The sequence below is a fragment of the Kogia breviceps genome, chromosome 3 (assembly GCF_026419965.1).
Source record: "Kogia breviceps isolate mKogBre1 chromosome 3, mKogBre1 haplotype 1, whole genome shotgun sequence".
Lineage (NCBI taxonomy): Eukaryota > Metazoa > Chordata > Mammalia > Artiodactyla > Physeteridae > Kogia > Kogia breviceps.
The window spans coordinates 174207347-174230950 of record NC_081312.1 but is presented as its reverse complement, the minus strand read 5'-3'; the positions used below and the strand labels follow the sequence as shown (position 1 = coordinate 174230950).

General features: G+C 40.1%; 1 protein-coding gene across 14 annotated transcripts in view; it reads left to right on the top strand.

Moving 5' to 3' along the window:
• NEBL (nebulette) overlaps nt 1–23604 on the top strand; it is a 353899-nt gene that overhangs the window by 294117 nt on the left and 36178 nt on the right. For 8 of the 14 annotated variants that reach the window (XM_067030375.1, XM_067030380.1, XM_067030379.1 and 5 more), the window contains 9 exons: nt 2568–2678; nt 4925–5035; nt 10202–10312; nt 10480–10590; nt 13836–13940; nt 15521–15613; nt 18812–18904; nt 21893–21985; nt 23266–23358. The exons of 3 other annotated variants lie outside the window; for them this stretch is intronic. In XM_067030375.1, coding sequence (XP_066886476.1) covers nt 2568–2678; nt 4925–5035; nt 10202–10312; nt 10480–10590; nt 13836–13940; nt 15521–15613; nt 18812–18904; nt 21893–21985; nt 23266–23358 — 921 coding nt within the window. The remainder of the gene's footprint in view (nt 1–2567; nt 2679–4924; nt 5036–10201; nt 10313–10479; nt 10591–13835; nt 13941–15520; nt 15614–18811; nt 18905–21892; nt 21986–23265; nt 23359–23604) is intronic. 3 more of the 14 variants (XM_067030378.1, XM_067030376.1, XM_067030382.1) reach the window with 3 other exon arrangements.

The window sequence follows — 23604 nt, the reverse complement described above, 5'->3', positions numbered from 1 at the left end:
GTGAGGCTAGCTTGATTCTCTCAAATTTAGTTATTGTAAAAACATGTATTAGAACCATTTTTTTCCTGTGACTTCCCTGCAGCATTCTCATGACATTTGATATCAGAAATGAGGTGCTTATGTGTGACAGTCTGGATAAATGGTACATTTATAAGTGGTTTTTGTTCTAAGTAGGGAAAAATAATATCTTTAGCATATAGAACATAGGAATTCATGTCCATTTTTCATTTTATACTCAGCAGGACTTCCTCCCAACCCCCAAACTTAGTGGTGCGTTTTGGCTCACAGTGTATTAAATTTGTTGAACATTAAGGCCCTCAAATCTAGCAATTAAAAATACCATGTTCACAGTTTAGAAGTTTTGTTTTTGTTTCTTTTTTTTTTTTAAATGGTTGCTAAGGAACCTGGAGCTCTTTCCATTCCCTGTTTAAATAGATTCTCTTTACATTAAGAGAAAGAATTAGAGAACTCCATTTCATCCGGACTTTTGAACTGAAGAAACTATTCCTGAAAGAAATGTCTTAAACCAGTGAAATAAATTGAAGTATAATTACCTACACAGACATGAATCATCATGAACTTTTTTAATAAGCAAATGCCAACTGGCCTTTACTATTTAACTGCTTTTAGAAATTTAATGTGATTCATTGTTGTAATTTATGCTGGGCTGAAATAGGCATATAATTTATGGAAGAGAGTCCTTGCTACCCTACCTCTTCTCACTTCTAGATCCTATAAAAGCTTTTGAAGTTAAGGGTGATCATTTGGCAGCTTCCTACTATTATTGTCTTCCATTTAAAAAATATGCACTATTTATATGAATTTTTTAAAGGGGAATCTTTTTCTTATTTACATACAAATGACAATGTGAGATCTATTTTGAGAATCATAAATGACTTAAGAATTCCCTGGTGGTCCAATGGTTAGGACTCTGTGCTTCCATTGCAGGTGGCCTGGGTTCGATCCCTAGTCAGGGAGCTAAGATCCTGCATGGCATGGCCAAAAAAGACTTTAAAAATACATGCCATCGCCATTCTTTTTTATTTTTCTTTCTTTCTTTTTTTTTTTTTTTCTTGTTCGTTTGTTTTTTGTGGTACGCGCGGGTCTCTCACTGTTGTGGCCTCTCCCGTTGCGGAGCAGAGGCTCCGGACGCGCAGGCTCAGCGGCCATGGCTCACGGGCCCAGCCGCTCCGCGGCACGTGGGATCTTCCCGGACCGGGGCACGAACCCGTGTCCCCTGCATCGGCAGGCGGACTCTCAACCACTGCGCCACCAGGGAAGCCCTATTTTTCTTTTTGAGTGAATCTTATTTTAGACTTATTGATTCAGAATGTATGCATCAGTGTAGGAAAAAAGCCTAGAGACAATGATTAAAAATCTTTTAATTAAGTTTTAGTGATGTCTAATTTTAGAAAGAGACTCAGTAACTTAATGAAATTGTGACTTCCCTTTGAAATTGTGAGCATTTAGCTTTAAATTGTCTTTTCATTCTTTATGGTCTTTGCGTTTCTGTTGCCATTTAAAGTATTCAAAGTATCATTTTATACTTCATTTCATTTGATTTTGTCAATTGTCCTTGACACTGGTAGGACAAGTACTTTTATTTTCATTTTGTTCCTGTGGAAATCAAGGCTCAGTTACTTAAAGTTCTCTTGAAGGTCACATGACCAAATAAGTGAAAGAACTCTGACTTTCATCCAGGTCATTTGACTCCAGAGCTCTTTCCAAAATTACATGCAGGTCGTTACAATGTCTTGTAGGCTATTAGTTAAGCAGAGTACCAGCTAATTTAATTAAACTGGACAAAGAGAAAATAACATCAAATGAATCCTAGAATTAACTAGAACATGATTTCTTATCATTAAAGGAAGTCTCATCTTTCATCCGACAAGTTAGTCTTAAAGGCAGCTTAGATGAATTGGATTAAGATATATATTGTTTTCATAATTCTATTAGTAAGAAGACAAGAACTTCACTAGCACACACACAAAAACCCATGTTATATGTAAGGATTAGTAAAGACATTTGGATCTACTTAAAATATATTAAGATGGGCAAAATTCAGACTATATATTATCAATCTGTAGGAAATTATTTGGTTTTACAAATCTTTGAATAAGATGGAAACTTTAAAAAAATTTTGGCCATATCAATCCTTTCGATTTTGTAATTTTTCATTCTTTTCCAATTATGTTCTTTTGATGATTCATATTTTATAGACAGCTTTCAAAGAAATACTTCAAATAATTAGCAAGAAACATGCATTCCTAAGATCTTCCTCACCATTTAAAGGGAAGATGTCTTTTTAAAATATGGCACCAATATGGTACCAAAATATATGAGAGGAAAGGATGAAAGAAAAAAGACTGATAATATTGGAAGCCATTCAAACATGATTTAAAAAGAAAATGAAGTATCTGTAGGAAATAAAGAGCATGAATGCTCAGAAATCTGGTTCATTCCTTTCTAGAAATATTTTCTTTCTGTGGTCTCTGGAAAACATGTAAAACAATATAAAAATTAGAGTTTCCTAGTAAATTTCACGCAGTAATATTCTTGTCTCATAGAAGGAATATAAAAAAGATTTGGAAAATGAAATAAAAGGGAAAGGAATGGAACTTAATTCAGAAGTACTTGATATTCAGAGAGCAAAACGTGCATCTGAAATGGCTAGTGAGGTGAGTACATTTATTTAACAATTGAGAATGTATGAATTTTCAGCTGATTTCCTTGTCTGTAAATCTTTCTCAGAGATTTTTACAGTTGACCCTTGAACAACATGGGTTTGAACGGTGCAGGTCCCCTTATATGTATTTTTCAATTGTAAATTCTACAGTACTCCACGGTCCGTGGTTGGTTGCATCTGTGGATGCTGAGGAACCTTGGATGTGGAGAGCCGACGATAAGTAATAGGTGGATTAATCCTCTGGTTTAAGGGTCAACTGTATACAGTATAAATGTTCCACAGCTTCCATGTGTGAGATGATTATAAGCAGCTATGACCTAATAGTCTTTTCCCAATCAATGAATTAAAAGAAAATGAGGCACCATCTCCTGTCTGTGTGGTGGGAGACAAATGACCATTTCCTCATTTTAGAGAAAATTCTATATAATTAACCAAAATAATTTAATAAGGTTTAACTTCATCTTTTAAACAAGTGAAAGGCATATTAGGAAGGTGTGTCATCATGGTCTGTCAGTAACTGTAGTTTAAAAGTTCCCATGCTCTCCTGCCCACAAACAAAATGACTGTCCTAGTCCTTGCCCAGCTGCGGAGTGAGTCCACTTAGACCTCTGTATAAAATGGTAGTGGCCATTACTTCCTTTACGTGAAATTTATAAGAATGAAGTGCCTCTGAAGTGCTTTAAATCCTTTAATCCTTGTGTTACGCCATTACTTTAATAGTAAATAATGGCACTGTGCTCTGAGGAGAATCTGGCTGACTTTAGCAGTGAAAACATCCAAAGCTTTATCCCCGGATGTTAATAAACGGCGGCGGTGACGGTGGTGGTGGCGATGGGGGTGATCCTGTTAGGTCGCAAATGCTAGAAACGCAACTCACACCGGGCTGAGCAACAGAGAACCTTTGTTTGGGTGTAAGAACAGAGAAATCCGAAGATCAGGTGTCCTTCAGGTTGGAATTCTAATGATGTCTCTCTTCCTTCATCCCTCAGTTCTGTTACCTTCATGGTTGCCTCATTTGTGAGAGGCTGCTTCTGTGTGATGGCCCCTCTTCACGACAGGATAACTCACATCTGTGGCCACTAATCTCAGTAGGAAGTGAGCATCTGTTTCCTTAAAGTAGGATTAAGGTCTAAGGATTGAATCTCACTGGGTCACCTTCTGTCCTGTTCCCACACTTGACCCAATCAAGTCTGGAGTCAGGAGTCAGTTAACTTTCTAGGTAGTTTAATGACGTTTTAAATATTAAATATTCTAAATTGATATGTGTTTTTAAAGATTTACGTTCGTCTTTGGCTAGTGTTCTTTACATAAATTAAAGGAAACATTAAAAGCATTTTAGTGGAATCAAAAGTATATGTGGGTAGTAGGAAATCAACCCACCCAAAGTTTATGGATTGAGAGGGGTTAGAGGTAATTCCCCAAGAGAAAAATTGTAGAACTTTTTGCCAGAAGAGGGAGGAATAGATGCTGTTCGAGCAGAAACAGCAGCTGTCCGCCACGATGTCTTTGGCTAATATTGTCATTACACTTACCTGCGTTAGTAATTTTCTACAAATTCTTCTGTTGTGGTGACATGTCCAGTGACATTCAGAGTCAGATCTTGTAAATCACTTGTCAGTGATACTTGGAAAAGTTGTTTTAAACTCTCAATGGCAGAGTTCAGCCAGTGAAAGTTGAATGGCAACACGGTAGCAGGTCTTAGCATGTGGGTACAGGAGTAAAAGACCAGAAAAAGCTCTCAGTTACTGAGAACCCGCTCTGTGCCGGGCACTAGGCTACATGCGGTCTCACTAACCCTCACAGCGATCCTGCACGGAGGAATTATTTTCCCCATTTGCAGATGAGTAAACCAGAAATGTGAAGAAACATCTTCAACGCCACACACACAGCCAAGAGTGCTCCGACCTCAAAATCAGTCTTCTTTCTAAAATGTCAACTCATTTAAACCTGCCTCTCTATCCTTCAGGCCTACACGACAATTGTCAGTGAAGGTCCTCACCTGGCAATTGCCTTTTTATAATAAAAATCTCCAGAGTGTATATACTCTTCTTAAGTGAGAATAGTGAATAGAGTTCTAAGCAGTTAAGAAAATTTAGTTCTAGGTGGTCATTCAGAGTACAAAGTAAACTGTGTTTTCTTTTTAAAAAAAATATGTTTAGCCTTTTTTGGTATCATTGAATACAGATGTATGTTTGTCCCCTGAGGGTCTGAATGTTGTAAAATGTTGCTTTCTTACAGAAAGAATACAAGAAAGATCTGGAATCAAAAATTAAAGGGAAGGGAATGCACATTGGCACTGACACCCTTGGAATTCAGCATGCCAAAAGAGCTTCTGAGATAGCTAGTGAGGTTAGTAGAGTGAGTGATGCAGACCTCGAGACTCATATTTTGGAACTTAACAGATCATAATAACAAACTGATTAGTACATGAAATTTTCCAAAGCTTTCTGTGACTAGTTTAACAGTTTGGAATGGAAACCATCTGCAGTCGTCATGCTTACTGGGAAAATTTACAGTTTCTGCTTTGCTCATTAACTTCAAGTATATCAAAGAAAACTTGGGGAAAGGCATTTTGATAGAACACACACACACACACACACACACACACACACACACACACACACACACCTGCTCACTTTATTCTGTAATACAAATTTCATGTTAATGTTAAACTATGATAAATATTTTCATACCATTTTTTCTTTAAGGATGGATCGTGTGCTACTTGGCATATCTGCGTTTCCAACTCTGTGAGCAGAACTTGAAAATCACACATCGAGACTTTAACATGACAGTCACGCCATTTCTGTGTGATTTGGTGGCATGTTCTCAAAATATCCTCTGTTGACCTCATCAACACGTCTGAAATTTCTGTAGGGTCAGCATTTTGGGTTGAGGTTCATTCATCTAATGCCATTTTCTTCTTCATGTAACACATGAACAACAGGGTATTAATTTAGAAGTTTTGTCTTAGATGCTATGACATGATAGATACAAGGTAACAAAGTTGTAGCAGTCAGAAGGAAATGTGTAGTTTTCGGAGGAAATACCCCAGAATCAGTGCCGCATCTCTTGAATTCCCTCAGAAATTTTGAAAATGTAACAGGGCCACTGGAGCAGAGAGTATTTGGGAAGAGATGACTTAGAAGAAGAATACATAAAGAGAAAGTTGGGGTACAGGTTAAGGGGTGCAGCTCACTTACCTCAAGGCTGGCTAGGGTGAGGCTTCAGTGGGGTTACTGGGAGAGCTACGATGTGACAAGTACAGTTAGGAAGAGCTGGCTTAGGACCGAGTCCCACCCAGGAAATCTGGAGGTTGAGAGGTAGCTGATTAACTGCCGGGGAGTTCCTGCCGTGTTGGGATCTGCTTCCATCCGCAGGGCTAGGTACTGGCCAGGGGAATGGAATAGCCATAACTGACTTAGTCAAAGAAACTAAGGATGGCAGAGAACTCTTGACCAATAGGGATTCCATTTAGAAATGGTGGGGGTGGGGTGGGGGGAGGGTTCATGCTGAACAGGCACTTGAAAACCTTCTTTGACTCTGCCCTTAATTCTGTCATCCCCCTGAGAGATAGCCATTGTTTCGAATTCGCTGTAGAGCCTTCCAGGTGCATTTTTTACTTGTATATAGGTAACTATACACTTGTGCACACAGAGACTTAAAAAAACCTTAAATAAATACCATGTACTTTGTGCTTGCTTTTCTCACTCAATATCACAGACCCTTTTCCGTGTTACTTCACATAGTTCTACTTCATTCTTATAGAAAAATTGTGTTCCATAACGTGGATGTGAATATGCAACCATTTACATCTAACATCCCATAGGCATTACCACATGTAAATGACATTTAAACGTACTGTAATAGGGACTCAACATTACATGCCGAAAACGCTTCATTTTCCCCTAGATCTGCTTCCGTCTTCCACCCTCTTCTTAGCACATGGTGTCAGCGAAGTCCCAGAAGTCACTTTGATTTCTCTTGTCACCTAGATCCATCTACTTTCCCCCACATCCGAGCTACCACCTCTGTCACCTGGATCATTACAGTAGCTTCCTAACCAGCATTTTGCTTCCCTCATTGACCTCTTAGTACCCGTTCTCTACCCAGCAGCCAGAACAATCCTTGAAGAATTAAGTTGTGTGGTTGCTCCCCCTGAAAGCTCTCCAGCAGTCTCCAGTCCTGTGCAGCATGGGTGCCACACTCCTTGCTCTGGCTGCGGAGGCCCCTGCTGCTCGTCCTCAGTCCTGTCCCCTTCCTCCCTTGCTTGTTAGGTTCTAGCCTCACAGGCTCCCGCGCTGGACCTCCACAAGCGTTACGGTCTCCGTGCAGCTCTGTAGTCTTCCTGAAAGCCCTTCCCTGGCTTTTTGCACGGTTGTGGTTCTTGCTTGTGCTCTGGCTTGTCATTCATTTCTTAGATTTATTAGTACTTTCTTACGATGGCCTCCTTGAGCTTCTGAGTAGCTAACTACCCAATAACGATCAAATCACTACTTACAATTTTCTGCTGTTTTTGTTATTACGAGGAGAGTGTGACATCCAGTATTAGTTAAGGTCCTGGACTGGAGCGTGGGAGTTGGGTGGGGAATTTGGAGCTGTAGAAGAATTTTCCAAGTCACCCTCCTGGGGCTGAGACTTGAAGCCAAAAGAAAGCATACTTCCTCTGGAGAAAAGAATGTGGGAAGAATAGAAATTTTGCATTTCACACTCTTACTTAAGAACCTTCTGTGACATATTCCTTTTATGAAAAGTTGGAGTGTTGCATCTTTCCTTAGTATGGTAATACATTACTTTATTCAGCCATATGCTGGCTTAGATTCCTCTGAGTACCTTGGGGCTGTATACAGTTGACACTTGAACAGCCCAGGGGGTTAACCCTCGTATAATTTATGGTCTCCCCTATGTATCTGTGGCTCCTCTGCACCCACTGATTGATCCAACCACAGACCAGGTAGTACTGTGGTATTTACCATTGAAAAATATCCGTGTATAAGTGAACCTGCGCAGTTCAAACTCACGTTGTTCGAGGCTCAAACTTACTAGGAAAATGGTGCATTTTTGTTATTGAGAGCCTATGGGAAAAACAGGCCTAGGGGAGTCAGCTGTACTGTGGTTACAGGTAGCTTAAACCAATTTTGGTGATGCTATTATCTTTGTAATCCGGAGGTCTCATTTGCATGTGATTATAACCATGTCCCAGTTTGCCCAAATGACAGGCTCTCAGATCCTTTTCAGCCAGACTTAGGGACTTTGCTATAGCTCAATGTTTATTTTTTCAGGTAAAGTCAATGTGCCATATTATTACACAAATGACATCTAATATTCAAACCTTCCTGTACCTGTGGGCTTGACCATGTGACTTTCTTTAGCCACTGGGTCATTAACAAATTTGACTCAGGCTCTAAAAGCATGTGTGCATTGGGACTTGCTTGGAACCTACATGTCATCTTGTTTTTCTTTTTTCTAAGTTTTCGGGTATTTTATTATGCATCAATATTAACTGATGTGATTAGTGTCCTATGTCGTCTATTTATGTGCTTTTGAATGCTTTTAGATTTGAAAGTTCATATCGAAAAATTATTTATTTATTTATTTTTGGCTGTGTTGGGTCTTCATTTCTGTGCGAGGGCTTTCTCTAGTTGTGGCGAGAGAGCGGGGGCCACTCTTCATCGCGGTGCGCGGGCCTCTCACTGTCGCGGCCTCTCCCGTTGCGGAGCACTCCAGATGCGCAGGCTCAGTAATTGTGGCTCACAGGCCCAGTTGCTCCGTGGCGTGTGGGATCTTCCCAGACCAGGGCTCGAACCCGTGTCCCCTGCATTGGAAGGCAGATTCTCAACCACTGCGCCACCAGGGAAGCCCCTCGGAAAATTAGATGACATACTTCTACCATGAGACTTTGGTGGCAATCTATGATCAGTACCTTAGTTTCTACATATATTGCTCTTCCAATGAGGTGTTTTGCTTTTGGGCCTAAAGAGGCTTGCTAAAATCAGAGCTTTTTACAGACATAGTAATAATTTAATATTATTAGTTTGAAAGTTAAACATTATTACTTGAACTTTCATTCAAAAAGTGAAACTGAGACTGTAAGTCACTGAAAATAGGCAGATTTATGGGTAGTAGATGGGGAAAAATATAGTATTTCTCTGAGATTGAGATTTTTGTTTACGACTTCTCTAAATTTAGAACACCACAAATAAACAAAGCAAAATTTACTTTAGAGCAGGGAATCACAAATCTAGAGTATGTCAACATAATAGAAAATAACTGTTTTTGAGAGAATTTAATAGAGATAATCAATAGTTTTTTTCCTTTTAATATAATTTTCATTGAAGAAAAACATACATATAGAAAAATGTACAATTATAAGAGTACAGCTTGCTGAATTTTATAATCAGTTTTAAAATGTGACAAGAGTCTCTTAAGACAGTTGTGTCTGTGTAATTATGACATTTTATTATAAGTAACAGGTAATCCAACTCAAGCTGGCTCAAAAAAGCAGATAACTTATTGTTCTTGTAACCAAACAGTAGAGGAATTCTTGGGCATGGCTTGATCTAGGACTCAAACAGTGTGATTCCGTTTCATTTTCTATCTTTCTGTTCTCAGGCAGGCTTTTTTCTCCTGTTTGCAAAGAGACATCTGGCAGATCCTAGGGCTACAGACTTCTCCATTCATGTCCAGAAGGAAAGAGAAAGTCTCTTGATACCTTGTGTGGAAAAAGAAATGTACCTATCGTTGAACCAATCACGAAGGGCCAGGGGTGGGCTATAAAGATTTACTTAAGCCCAGTGGGACCCTTGGATGGCGGCCAGTCTCAGCCAAGCTGGGGGTTTAGAACAGGAAGCAGTGAGTTGCCCAGTGGCAAATCAAGGAGCTAATGAAGGAAAAAGAGGAGTGGAATTGCAGGGAAGCAATCAGCAATTATTCATTACAGAACAAGACCTGACAATTTTATACTCACATTTTATTGATATTCATCAACTGAGTTATATATTAACCAATAATTTATCATGTTACCATATTAAAATAGAAAACATTTTCCCTCAACTCACTCTGTTTTCTTTTTTAAGTCAGGTTAGTAGAGAAAAGCCTCCTGATTCCTTGTGAATACATCACTCCAAGTTGTGTTCTTGCCACAAATTAAAAATCTTTGTTGTTTCCTAGAAATAAAAGACATAAACGTCCGACTTATTTCTAAAAGCCATGATCTTGGTGTTAAAAATGACATCGAGGGCTTCCCTGGTGGCGCAGTGGTTGAGAGTCCGCCTGCTGATGCAGGGGACATGGGTTCGTGCCCTGGTCTGGGAAGATCCCACGTGCCGTGGAGCGGCTGGGCCCGTGAGCCATGGCCGCTGAGCCTGCGCATCCGGAGCCTGTGCTCCGCAACAGGAGAGGCCACAACGAGAGGCCCGCATACTGCAAAAAAAAAAAAAAAAAAAGACATCAAGTTTTTCAACACAGATTTTCAAACTATTGTAAAGCCCTAATTGCAGGTTTTATTTTCTGCAGAAAGATTATAAAAGAGATCTGGAGACTGAAATTAGAGGGAAAGGCATGCAGGTGAGCACAGGTACCCTCGATATCCAGAGAGCTAAGAAAGCATCTGAAATGGCCAGCCAGGTAAGAAACTAATGGCACACAAAGTTTAAAACAAACATATCGAATTGTATACAGAAAAAGTATAAGTGACGTTTCCATATGTGTGGTATTGAGATTCAAACACATAAATATCTACATTGCTATGGAAGGCCATGCAAAGTTCTGAAGATTGTTTTCTGTTCTTTTAGAAAGAATATAAGAAAGACTTAGAAAATGAAATTAAAGGGAAAGGAATGCAAGTGAGCATGGATATCCCGGATATGCTTCGAGCCAAGAGGGCATCTGAAATCTATAGCCAGGTTGGTAGAGAATGAAGATGCTTAGGATAATGTATTCTAATATCCAGTCACCTTGGGCTGTGTGTGTCTCTGTGATTGGTGTCTTTTTGAGGGCTTTCTATTCAAAGTCAATGCACTCTATTATAAAGGAACCACTGACCAAACCTGATTACCTCATTAATGAAAGGGACAACTGCTGTAGATTCAGTTCAACAGATATTATTGAGTGTCGGGGTGCCCGTGTTGGGGCCCTCTGTTTTGGGTCCAAGGGCATTTTGACCTTTTTAATTTCCATTTTTTGACTCTATTGTGAACTTGGCTCTAATGCTTATGCTACAGAAAAAAAATACAATTTGTCTTTTATCCATTTCATCATGAATGTTTTAATTAAAATAATCAACTTCAACTGAAACTAAGAGTGAATAAAACTGCACAAGGCGAAATTGAATATTAACTAAAATTTAATGGAAGAACTAAGTTTTCCTGATAAAATTTAAAATTTGCCAGGTATACCCATGACATATCCTCTAGAAAACTGGATGTGAGAGAAATAAGGACCACAAAAGAAAGTGTTTATTGGAAGGTGGAAGTTTATTGATAAAATCTGATTGGGGCAAAAATATTCATTAGTGAATAATTTCTTTGTTATAAAATTTGTTATAGAAAGAATGAATCCTAATGGAAAAATAGTAAAGGGAATGAAAAAAATAAAATGGTTAAAGAAAAATGATGAAGGAATTGAATTTGGTTAATGGGGTTTGTGTTGAAATAATTTTTAACCACATTTGACTAAATTTGTCAAAATTCTGGTTGACATGAGCAAAGAATCTGAACATTCGCTGGTTCAAAATGAGAGGGTTACAGAACTCAGGTTCGGCTGCTTGTCACTCAAGAATCCAATACTGAGAGACAAGTGTTAGGTAAAAGGAAAGATAGCTATATTGAGGAAGCCAGCAATCCTGGGGAGAAGGTGGACTCATGTCCCAAAGAACCAAGTTCCTCCTGTCAATCAGGAGCAAGAGGTTTTTTTGTTTTTATTTATTTATATTTTATTTTTGGCTGTGTTGGGTCTTCGTTGCTGCACGTGGGCTTTCTCTAGTTGTGGCGAGTGGGGGCTACTCTTCGTTGTGGTGAGTAGGCTTCTCATTATGGTGGCTTCTCTTGTTGCAGAGCACAGGCTCTAGGTGCACGGGCTTCAGTAGTTGTGGCACACAGGCTCAGTAGTTGTGGCTCGCGGGCTCTAGAGCGCAGGCTCAGGAGTTGTGGCACACGGGCTTAGTTGCTCCAGGGCATGTGGGATCTTCCTGGACCGGGGCTCGAACCTGTGTCTCCTGCATTGGCAGGTGGATTTTTAACCACTGTGCCACCAGGGAAGCCCAGGAGCAAGACTTTTTAAAGGGGAGTTTCAGGGGTGTATAGGCAGAGGGAGGAGGCTGTGTGCAGAGCAGCACAGTCAGCTCTGACAGTCATCTTGACATTGGTCATCAGTGGTCTGATCAGCATCATCTTGATTGTTTTAAGTACAGTCAGTCTTCAGTTCCAAGGTTGATTTGTTCCCATTTCCCTGGGTCCAGTTCTCAGAATTGTGGCAGCTTATGTCATGGCTACAGTCTGGTCATCATGTAGTTCACTTCTTCCACGTGGTGGGGGTTTCAGTATCTACGAAACAGCTCAAAGGATATGGCTCAGAATATTATCTAGAGCCCTTGAGGAGGAACTAAGGGTCCTTGACTTTGTTTAATGACTAAATTATTATTTGGTCTTGTCTGGCTGATTACCTTTGTTTCTGTATTTCCGATTTCTCTGGTTAAATTTATTCTTTGACTAAAGTTTTTCTATAGACAAGAGGCAGGTGAATGTAATGGGGGAGGAGGATCTGTCCTGGGAAGGCCCCATAGGGTCCTGCTCCGTTTCAAGGGTATCAAGAGGCCAGAATCAAGTATCAGGGGAGCTGCTTGCTTCTCAGCATTCTCCATGACAAAGCAGTGGGGATGGTCCTGAAGTGTGTGTTCATCTGTCCTCAGTGTCTCGTAACAGCATGTGAGCTTGGAGAAGTTGGCTCTAGCTATATCAGCTGGACTAAAATCATAGATAAATAGTTAAAACGGGCATATGGTCATTTGAGTCAGGGGAGAAAAGTTGCCAAGCTCATTCATTCATTCAGCAGATACTTCCTGTGCACCCATTCACATGCCAAATTAGACATGGTTTTGCCTTTGGGAAACTACAGGCTAATCTGATAGTCAAATAATCGTGCAAATATGGCATGACAAACTATGATATATCTTACCAGAAAGTAACGATATCAAGAGTAAAAGCTTCCCATAGGAAGTGATGCCTGAGCTCTTAGAATTCCTGCTTTAACTTAACAGTGTTGATTTTTTGAGTATGATGAGGGCACATCTGATTTTAAGGAATTTTAGTTATTTGGGATACAATGGAATACTTACAAGGGTGTAATGATGCTGTGGTGCATTTCAACATGAACAGGAATTACCTTTCCTTAACAAGCATCTACCGATGCAGTTACTTTCACTGACTTTGGAGCCAGAGTGCCTGGGTTTAAATCCTGGTTCTGACACTTCTTAGCTAATCCCTAAATTTCCCCATCTGTAAGAGTGGATAATAATAGTATCTGCTTGTGGGGTTAATTAGATGAGTTAATGTGTGTTAAGTATTTAGGACAATACCTATTACTATGTAAATGCTGGCACTTGTAGAAGGTATTGCCCAGGATGTATCAGAACTCAGAGTACATTTAGTAGAAAGAAAATTGAGATTTCAGTCTCCACTACAAAATACTAGTACCTTTCCCTTGATCAAATGTATCTTTATCTGAAGTAGGAAGCAAAGCATAAATCCAGAAGCATGAAAACAGGTAAGCAAAGAGAGTCAGGTTACTGGTAGGAGTTATAAGGGCTACTTTGAAGAGGAACTGGGACTGCTCCTGAGAGAGTAGGTTCTAGGCTTAGGAATGCTATTAAGGTCAAGCCCTCCCAGGGCATTTGAATAGCCTGGGGTGGGAACCATTGCCTGAGTGGAGGTGAATGTGCTTTCCTAGACTCTTTGCTTACTCTGTTTGCATATGCTTTTATTTTTTACTATTGCATAAGCACATCAACAACTGCTTTGAATCCTGAGATATAATTTAGAGCCAGGTGGTATACAGTAGAGTTGGAAAAAGTAGTACCATTTTCTTTGTCTCTGCCTCTCTTGTACACGCACACACAGAGTTTCACATTCACATTCACTGTTTATAATTTTAGAAAAAGTATAAAGATGAGGCAGAGAAGATGCTTTCTAGCTATTCTACTGTGGCAGATACTCCTGAAATCCAGAGAATTAAGACAACTCAACAAAACATTAGTGCGGTGAGTAGTCATTATGTCTTTTCAGTTGCCACCTTGAAATTATGTTTTGTAAGGAGGGCCTTTTTCCCTCATTGTCTGATTTTTGGCTGCATTGCTGGAATTTTCTGTCAAATGTATATCTCTCCTTCTTTAAAATAATAAGAATACCAAATGTTCTTACAACTTATAATTTATCGTGATTGTAGTAGAATTACAAATTCATATCTCCTTCTTTGGTACAAGCAACTGCTATTTTTAACTGAATTTTAAAATTTCACTCAAGAAAGCGATCTTGATCTTCCACACAGATTTTACTCTGAAGATGAAAATAGTCATATGAAGTGATTTCCTTCCTGGTCATTGATTATTTACATTGATAATATACTGAGGGATTTACCAGCTTGTAACCAGTTCCTAAACTTTCATATTTTTGTTCTGAGGCACAGGCATTTTGTCAGCACCATTAGTTAAGATATTGGGCTTATATTTAAGGGATATATAAACTTGAATTCTAAAATAAAAATGGATGGTACCGCTAATATTTTAATGTAGAATGAACTCATTTAGTAGTTAAGCAAATGTGTTATTAAAAATATAAATTGTATTTTTCCTGAAGATTTCTGGAATATTTTCTACTTCTAGTAAATTGGCAAGCTCTTAACCCTCCAGGTATGCTGCTCAGGTACCTTTAGGGTCTTCACAGGCAGGCGGTGCTAAGAAATGGAGACATCTTGCTGGAGGAGACGATGAGGGAGAAGGGCGGTGTGGCCCTTATCTCCTGTGATTCCGCGGTCTCCCAGATTTCTAGTTTTTGCAGGGGAACATCTCTCATGTCCTGCTCTCCTGACCCCCACTGGTCCTGGTGGTTCCAGGGCCCCCCTCTCCCCACCCCGACTCACACACACTCACGGGACCTACGGGTTAACAAATACCAAGAGAGGGAGTAGTTCTGTCCTCGTGTGACTTCCTTATAATTATTCTATTTTTCTGTAGGACACTTTGTTTTTTCTTTTGCTTTGTGTTTGAAAGGGGTGAGTATTGGTAGGGATGGAGAGACATGGGAAGGTCTAAGGAATAAGTGGAAAGATAAGGAAAATAGGCTGACTTAGTGTTGATGTTGAAGATAGAGCTAATGTTTTCTTCGAAGAGAACGAGAGCATCTTTGCTCTCATTTGGAGAATAGCAGTTGCTTAAAACTTCATGCTGTTTTTGAATTAAGTGATAACTGCTTAGTGAGCTTTTTTAATATGTCCTTTGATTTTTCTCAAATACACATGTGATATATATTTGTATTTGAGAAGGAAACTCTAGTTTGCTGATTTATATTCTTAGAGCAAGTAATCTGCAGCCTTGTAAGTTACCAAGCATACCCTAGAACAGGTAGTAGAGTTTTATTTTAATATTGTGGAATACAAAACCACAGTTTTGCATTTGTTCTCATAATGGATTATTTAATTGATTAACGTGACATCGGTTCTCATAAATAGAAGCTGTATTCACGTTACTTTAAAATGTGAGAATTTTCTTTTTCATGAATCAGATCTCTAGGACTCGAATTCTAATAAGCTTATAGTTATTCTTTTCCTTCTCTTATAATAAAGGTATTTTATAAGAAAGAAGTAGGAGCTGGCACAGCAGTAAAAGATACTCCAGAGATTGAACGAGTGAAGAAAAATCAGCAGAATATTAGTTCAGTAAGTTCTCTATAGCATTTTTTAAAATATAAATTTATTTATTTATTTGTTTTTATTTTTGGCTGTATTGGGTCATCGTTGCTGTGCGCTGGCTTTGTCTACGTTGCGGTGAGCAGGGGCTACTCTTCAATGTGGTGCACGGGCTTCTCATTGCGGTGGCTTCTCTTGTTGCTGAGCATGGGCTCTAGGTGTGCAGGCTTCAGTAGTTGTGGCATGTGAACTCAGTAGATGTGGCTTGCGGGCTCTTGAGCACAGGCTTCAGTAGTTGTGGTGCACGGGCTTAGTTGCTCCGCGGCATGTGGGATCTTCCCGGACCAGGGCTCGAACCCGTGTCCCTTGCATTGGCAGGCAGATTCTTAACCACTGCGCCACCAGGGAAGCCCCCAGTTCTCTATAGCATTAATCATCCTTTCCAAAAGCAAACATAAGCTAGATAAATGTTTTTGGTTCTTTACTAAACTGGCTGCCTTTTTTCCTACACTTTGTTGAAACACTATTTCATCAAATATCAAAGGTCTAACTTTCAGAAGGAAACTGTAGCCTTGTTCCCCTTGAACCTAAAGCAGTATTTCATCTTGATATATCATAGTGCATAAGAGATGGATCACTTTAATAGTACAGTAATGAAATCTAGGATTAGATTTCACCCTTTTGAACAGAATTTTAACTGTATTAAATTTTTCAGAGAAAGGATAAATTTCAATACCTTTCCACAACTTGGAGGAAAGAAATTTTACCCTGACAGAATGATTAAAGGCCCTAGAACATTCATTTGGTGGCTTAAGAGAAGGTTTCAAAGAGGCCCCATTCGCCTTCTGCTTCTTCCAATTTCCAGCAAAGGAAAGCACACACCTTCACTATAATTTTGTAAAGTAAATTACCTGCCTCCCCACCCCCAGTTCCCTTTGAGCTTGGGGGAAGGGTAGAGGAGGTGTTTAATGTTATGGATTAAAAAGTTCTTCATCCAGGGCTTGACATTTACAATGGATAATTGCTATCCTTACCAAAAGACATATTTGGTAATAGTTGTTATACAGTCATTCCTTGGTATCCACGGGCATTGGGTCCAGGAGCCCCACCAACCCACACTCACACACACTCATACACATTCATACCAAAATTTGCAGATGCTCAACTGCCTTACTGTTGGCCCTCCACTTCCACGGTTTCACACTGAGGAAGTGGAGGGCCTACTGTATTTAGCTTCTTGCTGAGGAACTCAGAAGGGTTCTTTCCTCGCATGCCCTTGCCTGACCTTTCTCTTCACCTTCACCCTTAGAGGCAGAGTTTTCTTGAAGTCATCCAAGTAGAACTGCCTTGATTAAACTCCTCTGCCAGGAACTCTGACTGTTACCAGGCATCTTAGGATATGTGTGCACTAGCATTTGTGCAGACAGAGTAGGAGAGGCAAGGTAATGCTGTGCTAAACAGACTTCAAAATGAGCTTACAAAAAATCTGTAGAATCCTAGTGCACTAAAATCCTGGCAGCATGAATGAAGCTATCTCCTGAGGAAAGCATAAGGAGGAGGACCTGACGATGAGGCTTCCGATCCACCACGGCGAGAAGCCTGTGTCAGGCAACACTAGAGTCTGGTGGAGAAATTTGTTCGGCTGAGAAATGTAAAATGGTTGTTTCCTTCACTTCCAAATGATAGTATTTGAAATGTACCCATCAATGTACTGGGGTATATAATGTTATAAATGTTCTGTACTGTGCAATTCTATTGCCTACAGTGAAATGACTGTGCCATTTTGCTTAGTTTGGAGTCATATGAAGAACGAAAATGTTCATCTTTAATCATGTTTAGCTTCTCACCCGAGGAAAATCGCAGAAAGTAGTACAGTCTATCATTTCGTCTCCCAGCACCCCACTCTGCCCCCTCTAGCAAACAGTAGTCATTCTGTATCTCCACGAGGCTGGGCCCTAAACTTCTGCTTAGTATTCACATGGAAAGTTGCCCTTTCAAGATTAGCTAGATCTGTCAAACCAAGATAGGATTCTCTAACATTTAAAGATCTCGACATTTTCCACCTCCAGAGTAAAAGTCTTTTGGCTATTAGCTTTCTCTGTTAAGAACTACTTTTGAATCTTAGTTAGAGGTTGTCTGTCTCAATGTACTCTCCATTTAACTGTTTTGGATCTGGCCTAATATTGACATTGTTACTCATATCTCATATTAAATGTACAGATGCTAAGATACAGATGATAGCAAAGATATTTAGGTATCGTTTCTTTATGACTGTCAGTGTGGATTTCAGCTTTAATCATTTTAAACATTACCAAATGATTTCTAAAAGATGTTTTATGTAGAGCTAAGTCTTGGCTAAATTTCAACATATGCCTCTTAAGTCTAGCCTATGTTTCCATAGATATATGTGTGTGTCCTTTTTCTCGAATCCAATCTTCCATGAATTTTACACATATTAAAATACCACCTGATATAATAGCATCACTAATCATTTCATAAATTTAAAGAGCGTGTCCCAGGCATAACTGTGTGTTGGCATTATCATTTGTCTGGTTGATCTTCCTCTAAATAGCCTTGAACGAGGAGCTTTTGATTGAAGCAAGTGCCGGGATATAGGCAGGCTTTACATAACATGATTGTGTGGGTAGAAGACACTACCTGACTTTCTGCCACTGGCCCATCTATAGCGATCAGCACTCAGTGGCCTCTGCTCGTAGTACATTTCCCTCCACCTTCCCCTTTCTCTTCTTTTATTTTTTTCTTATTCTGGATCATTTGGGTACTCTCAGTCAGATACGCAGTATTTCCAAGAACGTAGCTAACTCAGTTTGACTTTTGCCTTTAAATACATGGTGAATTTCAATTAACATGTTAATAAATAGAAACTGCTTTTCAAATAGAAAATAATAAGTTATTTATTAAGATAATTTCCAAGGTTTTTGGTGCATCTGCCTGATGATAAAATTTATTTTCACAAGCAATATATGCTTATTTTAATTAAAAAACCTCTTCAGTGATGGCTAGGTGAATAGATATGGGTTTCTTTGTACTTCAGGATAAAGGAATCCTGAAAGCACCAGATGAAATAAAAATTTGTGTTCCCACTGAAGGAAAATTAATGTGGGAATTAAAAATTCAACTATGCAGTAGTTACAAGTGAAGAATTCTTGACTATTTTTTAAGCCTTGTGTTGAATAAAACTTACATTTTAAAAAATAAATCATGCAGGTAAAATACAAGGAAGAGATGAACCATGGAACAGCCATTTCTGATCCACCAGAGCTCAAGAGAGTTAAAGAAAACCAGAAGAACATCAGCAATGTGTGATCATATTCCTTTAAGTATTGTTTTCTGTGGGCATGACACTTGGGCGGGTGAGGTCCCACTATGGTGAATACCATTGTAGGGGGGCCAGTTCCTGAAAAGTGGAGATAAGATTTCACACATACTTCTGTTGGGGTAGCATTACACCAAGCGTGTGCATTTGCTTATTAAAGAACATGGTATTGAATGCCTGCTCTGTTCTTGTTCTTGGGGGCATTCAGAGATGAGGTTAGGGTCTTAGGGGCTGTGTGGATTCTCAAGGTCTCTAGGAGAAGCAGCTGTGGCAATAGATAAAGATTGTGCATTAAGTGCTGTAACAATAATTAATATTTACTGAGTGTTTACCACGCTTTTTGAGTTCTTTACATGCAATATCTCATTTAATATTAAGTACTAATTCTGTTTTCAAAGTGCTGGGGAAATGCAGAGAAGGAAGGCTATGTCACATGAGAGAGAGGAAAACCCTTGGAGAAAGAGTAACATTTGAGTTAGATCTTGAGGAATTGATAAAAGTTTGGGGTGGATTTCGTGAGAAAGGGCCCTCCTGGCAGTGCAGACTCAACGTGTTCAGGATCCAAGATCTGTTCAAAGAGGAGAAGGCTTAGTGTGATGGATACTTGGGGTGGAAGATGGCAGGAGGAAGGTGGTGGAGAGAGAAATCGTAATTCAGGCCTCGAGGGGGCTGTTGGCAGTGCCAGCCCGGCAGGGTGATTCCGATGCACACGGTGGCTGCTGATGCTCTGGCCTTGACTTAGGGATTAAATTTTTTTTTTTTTTTTTTTTTTTTGCGGTACGTGGGCCTCTCACTGTTGTGGCCTCTCCCGTTGCGGAGCACAGGCTCCGGACGTGCAGGCTCAGTGGCCATGGCTCACGGGCCCAGCCGCTCCGCGGCACGTGGGATCTTCCCGGACCGGGGCACGAACCCGTGTCCTCTGCATCGGCAGGCGGACTCTCAACCACTGCGCCACCAGGGAAGCCCGATTAAATTGTTTTAATGTGTCCTTTTTTAAAAAATTATTTTATATTGGAATGTAGTTGATTTACCATGTTGTGTTAGTTTCTGCTGTATAGCAAAGTGAATCAGTTATACATAGGCATATATCCACTCTTCTTTAGATTCTATTCCCATATAGGTCATTACAGAGTATTGAGTAGAGTTCCCTGTGCTATATGGTAGGTTCTTATTAGGTATCCATTCTATATATAGTAGTGTGTATATGTCAATCCCAATCTCCCAATTTATCCCTCCCCCCATTTCCCCTTTGGTAACCATAAGTTTGTTTTCTACATCTGTGACTCTATTTCTGTTTTGTAAATAGGTTCATTTGTACCATTTTTTTAGATTCCACATGTAAGCGTTATCATATGATATTTGTCTTTCTCTGTCTGACTTAACTTCACTCAGTATGGCCTAGAGATTCTCATAATGTGTCCCTTTTTCTAAAAGAAGGGTTGCTAGTTTTCAATTTATCATAGAAACATAACACTCCCTTAAAATAACTATTTGAAAATAATAATGAGTTAATTTAATAAGAAAATACTATAAATCACAGCACAGGTGATATCTGGCATGTCATATGGGAAGTGGTATGGACATGGTGGAAGTTTGGATAAGACTGGAGTCGTGGAGAAGAACGTAGGCCCTGGACTGTTGGTTTGGTCCCAGCTTCAGACCCTACCTGCTGTGTAACCTTCATAAGCTACCAGCCCCTCTCCAAGCCTCAGTTTCCTCATCTATAAAACAGAGACTAGAATATCAAGTGAGATATTGCCTCTCAAGCACTCAGCGTGTTTGTGAGTGGATGAATGCAATACGTGAAGAGTCTCCATGTCAAATGTATGTCCCCAAACTTATATCCACTAGAAATTGGCTACAACAGTTTCTCAGCATCAGTAGTGCTGTTCAACAATTTTTTCTCCTCTGAACTCAGCCCAGAGTAATCTCGCTTTGTATCCTGCCATCAATAGAGATTTCGCTGGACCTTGCCTCGCTTCAGGCAGTTATCCGACACAGAATCTGCCTAAACCCTCAAACTGCATACCACGGCACAGAGAAAGAAATCACACTGGCAGGGACCTGACCCTTTTTCATTCATTTTCCAGGCTTATCAAATATCTGTTCACTTGCACATGCACTGCTGAGGGTGTACATCTCAAGTCCATTTTATCTGCAAGCCACATAGGCCTTGTGATGTCTTACAAAAAAAAAAAAATTCTCTAACACTGAATTTAAATTCCAAAAAATCATTAAGACTGTCCCTGTGGAGTTCCTTATAATGGGATTTTTTTAGCCTCTAGTTTTCCTTCTACCTGTCAAAAATTCATTTGATGGACACGCCATTCTGTCTGTGCCGGATCCTCATTTATTTCCTGGGATGTTGTGGAATTGTCAGGAAAGCTGGCCACAAACGCTGGGTCTGATCTCCCAGCTAAGAAAGAGCCACCTCTATGCAGTCAGGCAGAAATATCTCCATAATGCTAGCCAGAGCACGGGCTTCTAACGCTGGAACTTGGTAGAGGAGGAAACGTTGAGGTTCAGGGTTTATTTACATAGTGACGGCCACTCAGTGAGGTGCAGGCATAGGACTGGCTTAACCCTCCTTTCTAATGATAAGAGTGCAGGATTTTAATTTTTAAATATAAAACGGTCATTTGGTAATGGTGCTTTGGTGCTGTGAGCTCACAGAAGGGATCATTTATCATTGCTGATAAGATCGAACTCAGCGAGGCCACCACTGAATTATGCGGTTTGAAGAATAGCACCCCAAGGTAGAATTCAAAACATTGGGGCAAGAAAAAGCTTAGCTCTGGGATCACTGTGATGACGAAGTCTTTCAGCAAAGCATGTTTCACTGTAAAACCCTAATGAAGATTTTAGCTAACGAATATGCTCTGTCACTGTGTAACGTTTCTTTTAGTCGGTTGCAGTGTGCCAGCTCACACTTCCTTCCCATAATCCCACACAGTTTTGCGCTTGTCTCTCAGCTCCGGTACAAAGAGCAGCGTTACACAGCAACTCCAGTGAGCACGACGCCAGAGATAGAGAGAGTGAGGAGAAACCAGGAGCAGCTGAGCACGGCAAGTTGTTTCTCTTTCCTCTTATATTTTACCAAACAGCATATATTTTTCTTCTTTAGAACGCCTTCTGAAAAGCATTAGACCCTCTGCATCTTGGCTGCTCCTTTTCCACAGTCACGTATTGAGGGGCTGGGACAGTAGACCTCTCGTGTGGGTCCAGGAAACTGGGGACTGTCTTGCTGTCCTTCAGTCCTGCTTGTTTATTCAAGAAATCTTCATTAGGCAACGTGACAGGCATTATCCTGGTCACTGGTACACCAAGATGGATAAGACCTCATAGCTGGTAAATCTCTAAAACTGCATGCAGATTTAAAGAGTAGCATCGTGGGTCTGTTGTCAGTCTGAGAAAACAAATCGTCTATCGGCATAAGGCAAAAGAAGACCTGGCTTGACTGGGGTTCCAAGACATAATGTCAGGGCAGGGAACCTTGTAAATAAAACAGGAAACGTTATCCAATCCGTCAGCAATCTATTGCTACTAAAGCAATGGTAGTTCACAGTCATGAGGCTCCTCTAATGTGGGCCCCGTGCCAAGCGCTTTCTATAAATCCGTGAGGTGGGCACGTTTTACTCCCCTGGTTTGTAGGTGTGGGAAACTAAGGCTTGAGGAGTTAGAGGACATGCTGGCAACCCACGGTTTGTGACAGCAGGGCTGGGATTGGAACCCAGGCCTCCCTGAATTCAGAAATCTCTTTCAGATGTGTCCCCCAATAGTTATTTTTCCCATTCTTTCACCCTGTTATGGAACTTTTACCATTATAAACAGTAACCTTCTTCTAAAACGGGTAATTTTGAGGGACTTTAAATTTTAAAGAGTGAGTTCAGGCTGATGACTGCTTTATCCTTACAAGATCCCTGATGGTGGTAGGAGTGAGGGAGCTGCAGCTTCTTTTGAAGGTGGAGGCTCCAGGGTCAGCGTGGGAGTAAAGCCAGCTTCCCAGGCTGCCGTGGCTACTTCACTGTAGTTCTCCTGTAATGATATCATTACAATGTTTTCCCCTTATATTTCCATTACATTTAGTTGTGGCATTTGCAATTAGTTTTGGTATTGAACAGCAATATATTTATTTAAAAAATCATTTTTAAGAAGCACAACAACACTTCGTGCTTGCTAAGTTAGAAGAATCAGAATCCAGGTGCATTTGAACTGAAAGGTTGACATGCGTCTACTGTGGAAAAAAATGTTTAAAAATTAGGCTTAATCTTGAGGCTCATCCTCTGTTGCTATTTGGGCGGAGACCATTTTACTGTTTGTTAAAAGTCTTATTTATCCTCCATAGGTGAAATACAGAGGAGAGATTAAACAGGCAACGGCAGTTTCTGATCCACCAGAGCTGAAGAGGGTTAAAGAAAACCAGAAGAACCTCAGCAATGTGTGATCTTAGTAACTTTTTTCTTACAAGAGCAAACATATTGTCAACATGTCAATGAAGGGATCATGTTGACAAAGTTTTCATGACCTTGAGTTGATACTCTGCTCTCAGTTGACTGCCAATTTATTGGAAAGGTTTCAGGGTCTTAGGTATTGTGGGTCCAGCCAGGCATTCCCGGCCAGAGTTCCCAGTGACAACAGTGTGATTTTATTTATTTATTTATTTTTTTGCGGTACGCGGGCCTCT